Raw genomic sequence first — 6,245 nt, 5'->3', positions numbered from 1 at the left:
ATGCCGCGCGTGCGACCATGGCGACGTCGATCGGTCAGATAGATGTCGGGCGGGCGATGCCGCGCGTGCGACCGTGGTGACGTCGATCGGTCAGATAGATGCCGGGCCACGAGGACTGCTCGACCCCGAACGGGGGAGATAGATGCTCGCGATGGCTATTCGACCCCGAACGGGGGAGATAGATATATGATATACTGGTCCGATATACTGGTCCTCCCGGCCGAACGGCTCGGGGGCCTTCGGCTTCGAGCGCTTGGCTCGGATAATAACCTCCCGGCCGATCGGCTCGGGGGCCTTCGGTCTTCTAGCCCGTGGCTCAGATATAACCCTCCCGGCCGAACGGCTCGGGGGCCTTCGTCTTCGAGCCTGTGGCTCGGATATAAACCTCCCGGCCGAACGGCTCGGGGGCCTTCGTCTTCGAGCCCTTGGCTCGGATATAATCCTCCCGGCCGATCGGCTCGGGGGTCTTCGGCTTCGAGCCCCTGGCTCGGATATAAACCTCCCGGCCGAACGGCTCGGGGGCCTTCGTCTTCGAGCCCTTGGCTCGGATATAAACCTCCCGGCCGATCGGCACGGCGGCTTCGAGCCCGTGGCTCGATATAAACCTCCGGCCGAACGGCACGGGGCGCCTCGAGCCCTGGCTCGGATATAAACCTCCGGCCGAACGGCTCGGGGCCTTTTTCTCGAGCCTTTGGCTCGGATAACCTCCTCCCGCGGCTCGGGGTCTGGCCGAGCCCGTGGCTCGGATATAAACCTCCGAACGCTCGGGGCTCGCCTTCGGGCCCTTGGCTCGGCTATAATCCTCCCGGCCGATCGGCTCGGGGGGTCTTCGGCTTCGAGCCCCTGGCTCGGATATAAACCTCCCGGCCGAACGGCTCGGGGGCCTTCGTCTTCGAGCGCTTGGCTCGGATAATAACCTCCCGGCCGAACGGCTCGGGGGCCTTCGGCTTCGAGCGCTTGGCTCGGATATAAACCTCCCGGCCGAACGGCTCGGGGGCCTTCTGCTTCGAGCCTGTGGCTCGGATATAAACCTCCCGGCCGATCGGCTCGGGGGCCTTCGATTTCGAGCGCTTGGCTCGGATATAAACCTCCCGGCCGAACGGCTCGGGGGCCTTCGGCTTCGAGCGCTTGGCTCGGATATAAACCTCCCGGCCGAACGGCTCGGGGGCCTTCTGCTTCGAGCCTGTGGCTCGGATATAAACCTCCCGGCCGATCGGCTCGGGGGCCTTCGATGATAACTCGACCCCGAACGGGGGAGATAGAATACACGATATGCTGATCTGTGCAGAGATCTTCAGACCGGGGGGTTTATAGTCGCCGGTCCGACTGCGGCCCGACTCTTGGTCGGTCGCCCGGGAGGTTTATAGTCGCCGGCCCGACTCTCGATTTTTAACGACGGTGCTCGTCGGCGCGGATATTTATAGCCGGTCGGCGCGGCTCTCGATTTTTAACGACGGTGCTCGTCGGCGCGGATATTTATAGCCGGTCGGCGCGGCTCTCGATTTTTAACGACGGTGCTCGTCGGCACGGTTTTTATAGCCGGTCGGCGCGGCTCTCGATTTTTAACGACGGTGCTCGTCGGTTTTCCGCTCGGATTATTTATAGACGCCGGCCCGTCTCTCGATTTTTAACGACGGTGCTCGTCGGCGCGGATATTTATAGCCGGTCGGCGCGGCTCTCGATTTTTAACGACGGTGCTCGTCGGTCTCCAAGTGAGACTATATACCCGGCCGAACGGCTCGGGCCTTCACATCGAGCGCTGGGCTCAGATACCATATACCCGGCCGAACGACTCGGGCCTTCACATCGAGCGCTGGGCTCGGATATAAACCTCCCGGCCGATCGGCTCGGGGGCCTTCGTCTTCGAGCCTGTGGCTCAGATATAAACCTCCCGGCCGAACGGCTCGGGGGCCTTCGTCTTCGAGCCTGTGGCTCAGATATAAACCTCCCGGCCGAACAGCTCGGGGGCCTTCGTCTTCGAGCCCGTGGCTCGGATATAAACCTCCCGGCCGATCGGCTCGGGGGCCTTCGTCTTCGAGCCTGTGGCTCGGATATAAACCTCCCGGCCGAACGGCTCGGGGGCCTTCGGGTTCGAGCCTGTGGCTCGGATATAAACCTCCCGGCCGAACGGCTCGGGGGCCTTCGGCTTCGAGCCTTTGGCTCGGATATAAACCTCCCTACGAACCGACCGGATATAAACCTCCTACCGCGGCTCGGGGCCTTCGGCCGAGCGCTGGCTCGGATATAAACCTCCTACCGAACGGCTCGGGGCCTTCGCCGAGCCCGTGGCTCGGATATAAACCTCCCCGATCGGCTCGGGGCCTTGCCGAGCCCCTGGCTCGGATATAAACCTCCCGGCCGATCGGCTCGGGGGCCTTCGACTTCGAGCCCCTGGCTCGTATATAAACCTCCCGGCCGATCGGCTCGGGGGCCTTCGACTTCGAGCCCTTGGCTCGGATATAAACCTCCCGGCCGAACGGCTCGGGGGCCTTCGGGACTAATACAGATCATATAACTGACAGGATAAATACCAGAAAAACTGACCGTGATCATGAGGATGGCAGAACTATCCGGCGTCGTTCATCTTCACGTTCCAGATCAGGCGCGTTCCCACAGACGGCGCCATTTTGATCCTGTCTGGAAGCTGAGAAAACGAACCTGCCGGTATGACGTGTCTGGAAGGTTGACCGCATCCCCATGACCCGGTCGATGAGCTATCCTCTACGTTGACCAGATCGTCAGGAGTCCTCCTCCGGTCAACTGTACCTGCATCCAGCGACCGGGTTCCCCCGGTCTCTGGTACCTCGGTGCTCGAGGCGAATCCCACAAATGCATAAATATCCGGATAATAATAGAATATTGAAATAAATGCAAAGAAGGTGCGAGAACGTACCCTGGCCCAGGGGGGCGCCCTCGGATGGATGGATGAGCTGGTCAAGCTAATGATCAAGTCGTCGTGGTCCCGGATCCGAAAAGCGGCATGTAGGCCGAGACATAATGGCTCGTAGGCCGATACACGGCACGCAGGCCGGATAACACAGATAGCTCGTAATCATAAGAGATGCACAGAGTGAAACCCACCGACTCAATGGCCGGAACAACCTCGGCTCGATGGCCGAACCCAACCTCGGCGCGATGGCCGGAATAACCCAAATAGTATCGAGCTGCGGCTATCTGGAATGTGACGATATCCACTAAAGACAGCGGCAGTAGATGCGAGATGAGGAAGATGCGGCTGTCAGCGGCGACTGTGGCCGCGGGAAAGGCAGCGTTGGCTGCCGGTGGCGGCTATGGACGCGGGGGAAGGCAGCAGTGGCTGCCGGCGAGGATCTGCTGTGCGCGCGGTGGCTGCCGGCGAGGGAGGAGAGGAGGAGAAGAAGGGATCGCCGGCGGCTTCGTCGACGCCGGCGAAGAGCTGGAGAAGGAGAAAAAATCTCCTTTTTGGCTGCTGGCGGCTCCCCCCCCCTTAAACCCGAGCCTCTTTCTCCCTTTCAAAGCCCTAGCTTCCCCTAAAAGACCTAAATGCCCCTCTACTTTCTCCTATCTCCTTTTCTGCCCTTTACATAACCGGATCAATATTTATTAGGTAGTTAACAAATTTATATATGTTATATCATTTGTTATTTTCTCGATAATTAACATAATTAAAACGGGGGATCACCATATTTAAATCGCAATCGATTACGATGGTAAATGCGACGTTTAAATTTGTCATGAAATTCCAATAAAATGACATAACAAATAGTTTGTATACATTATAATTTATTTCCTCATATAAATAATACAAATAATATAATGTTGAAAACATTAATGAATTGTCATAAATATTGTTCACCTTTTTCGAATTCAATAGATTGATATTTTAGAAAAGTAATCTTTTACAACAAATTATATTGTTTATTTGCTTAAAAATTAGAAATCAAAACTCATAATTATCTAAAAATGTTAGTTAATTATCGTAATAATAGATGGAAACAGAAAATAAATAAGTAATATATAATCTAATAACTAATTTTTCTTATAAGATTTATGCTTTAATTATAATTTTTAAAATTTTAAATTTTAAATTCTAATCCTTAAATTAAATTCTACATTTTAAATCGTAAGCCCTAAATCCAAAATCTGAATCGCCCTGCGACAAAACAGTGAGAAGGCGGCGGAAGCAGTTTGATCCCGACGCCTTTGCTCGCCTGATGACTGTCCATTACAAGCGCCGGCGTGAGCAGGCAAGCGCCCCGGAGGACCGCCTCACTTCCCTCCACGATGACCTCCTCAACTCCATCCTCGCCTTCCTCCCCATCAAGCAGCGCGTCGCCCTCTCTGCCGTCTGCTCCCGCTTCCGCAGTCTCCTCCCCTTCATCCCCCGACTCGAGGCCTTCCGCCTCGACGTCGGGCTCCCCTCCGGCGGCGTCTACGCAAACCAACAATTCACCTTCCCCCGTGCCCTGATCCACCAATGCCGCGTCGTCTTCGGCGACGAAGACGACGACGACTATTTACCCGAACCCCTCGAGCAGCTACTCTTCGACGATCTCGCCAGGGCGGGCCTGCAAGACCTCATCCTCGAAAACTCCACGGGCAAGGGATGGCTGTATCTCAGCGGCAGGGATTGCGGCTTGATCGGCATCAAGTCGCTGAGGAGTCTCTCCTTGGTTTTCATCCGAGTGATGAAATACTTCGATCGCCACCCCCTCTCGCCATTGGGTTGCCCCCTACTCACCTCCCTCAAAATGGAACGATGTTTACTTCGCCCTGATTTCCTGTGCAACCTCTTCGCTTCCTGCCCCTTCCTCGAGACTCTGCAACTCATCTTTTGCATTTGGTTCCTGCACGGCATGGGCAGACTAAGCATCCACTCCGCTTCCATCAAGCATCTAGTCCTGCTTGAGTTGCTCGGCTGCGTCGACGCCATCGACATCAGCGGTCCAATGCTCGAGTCGCTCATCGTCGAGGTCGTCGACGAGCTGCACATTGAAGCGCCCAGGGTCCAGAATGCGTCATTCCTTCTCGCCCTCCATCCGCCTGCAGATCCTCCAGTTGCATTGATGAATTTTCTCGGAGCTGATTTTCGAAAGGAAACCGCTTGGCTCATGCTGAATTCTAGCAAAACCACAAACGTGAGTGAGATAAGATCCATAAAGCCGACCTTTTTAATTTTCATGCATACTCTCTTTGATCGGCACATAACAAAATTTGCTTCGATTGCCAGAGATCAGCAGCAGAAAACGGAATCGATGAATTTATTTATCCGGGCTATAAAGAGGACGCCGTGATCTTCAACCTCAACTTCAATCTGAAAAATTGTTCGTCAACTATGATATTGTCCCAGCTCCTCAAGAAGTGCAAGGACTCTATTATACTGGCAGATTCTACGCATATAGAAAACACCAATGAAGACGATTGCTTGCTCCATGGCTCTACAGAAATAGAACTAATTGATTTACAAATGAGAATGCCCAAAAAGATATTCGAAGGGTTTCTCTTAAATCAGAAGGAGATGACAGAGGAATTAGAGGAAATGGGATTGCAAATGCTCAGAAGTCGCACCAGTACGAATCAGGTCAAGGATGTATTAGCATCTGAGGAGTCTCTGTTCCAAGTATCTTCTAGCATTGCTAATTGCATTGAAATGAAATTTTAGCATTGCCAAGTATCTTCTCTTTGTTCAGTATAACTAACTTGTAATATCACGCTCTAAAATAATAAGAAAGCACAAGCAGAAATGTTCTTGCGCTCAAACAAAGGGAAAATTTGCATGCACTCCCTATTTACAAACATAACTTTGCATGCAGTCCCTACTTCCTAAATTTTTTGTTTTCACTCCCTAGTTAAACATATTTACCTAATTACCCATGATATTTTTAGGTATAAAAAGTTTAAAAATCAGTATAATTTATCTTAAATTCAGTACATTAAATTTAGAATCTAATATATTTTTTAACAGATTGAGTACGATTCTTTTTTCATCTTAATTGGATAGAAAATATATTATATTTTCTTTAAATGATACTCAATTGGATAAAAAATATACTAGATTTTCTTTAAATGATAAATAGTGCTGAATTTATGAGGAATTATATTAAGAAAAAAGTTGTGCTCAATTTAATAGAAAATATACTCGATTCTAGTTTAAAGTGCTGAATTTAATAGGAATTTTACTCGTTTTTAAACTATTTGTACCTAAAAAAATATAAGAGTTAATTTTGATAGAAAATATACACGATTTTCTTTAAATGGTACTCAAT

The 6,245-nt window shown here is 51.7% G+C and overlaps 1 protein-coding gene across 1 annotated transcript; it reads left to right on the top strand.

Moving 5' to 3' along the window:
• Positions 1-3,213: 3,213 nt before the first annotated feature.
• On the top strand, positions 3,214-5,721 carry LOC122048845. The gene is made up of 3 exons (XM_042610361.1): positions 3,214-3,397; positions 4,108-5,117; positions 5,210-5,721. The coding sequence occupies exons 1-3, from the start codon at positions 3,214-3,216 to the stop codon at positions 5,639-5,641; spliced, it is 1,626 nt and encodes a 541-aa protein (XP_042466295.1). The 3' UTR covers positions 5,642-5,721.
• Positions 5,722-6,245: the final 524 nt, after the last annotated feature.

Source organism: Zingiber officinale, chromosome 2B (genome assembly GCF_018446385.1).
Source record: "Zingiber officinale cultivar Zhangliang chromosome 2B, Zo_v1.1, whole genome shotgun sequence".
Classification (NCBI taxonomy): Eukaryota; Viridiplantae; Streptophyta; class Magnoliopsida; order Zingiberales; family Zingiberaceae; genus Zingiber; species Zingiber officinale.
The sequence above is the reverse complement of the archived record's forward strand: the minus strand, read 5'-3'. Positions and strand labels throughout refer to the sequence as shown.

Coding starts and splice junctions, on each gene's coding strand:
- LOC122048845 (XM_042610361.1), top strand. CDS start 3,214: ATGCGAGATGAGGAAGATGCGGCTGTCAGCGGCGACTGTGGCCGCGGG. Junction 3,398..4,107: donor AAGGGATCGCCGGCGGCTTC/GTCGACGCCGGC, acceptor TTAAATCGTAAG/CCCTAAATCCAAAATCTGAA. Junction 5,118..5,209: donor ATTCTAGCAAAACCACAAAC/GTGAGTGAGATA, acceptor TTCGATTGCCAG/AGATCAGCAGCAGAAAACGG.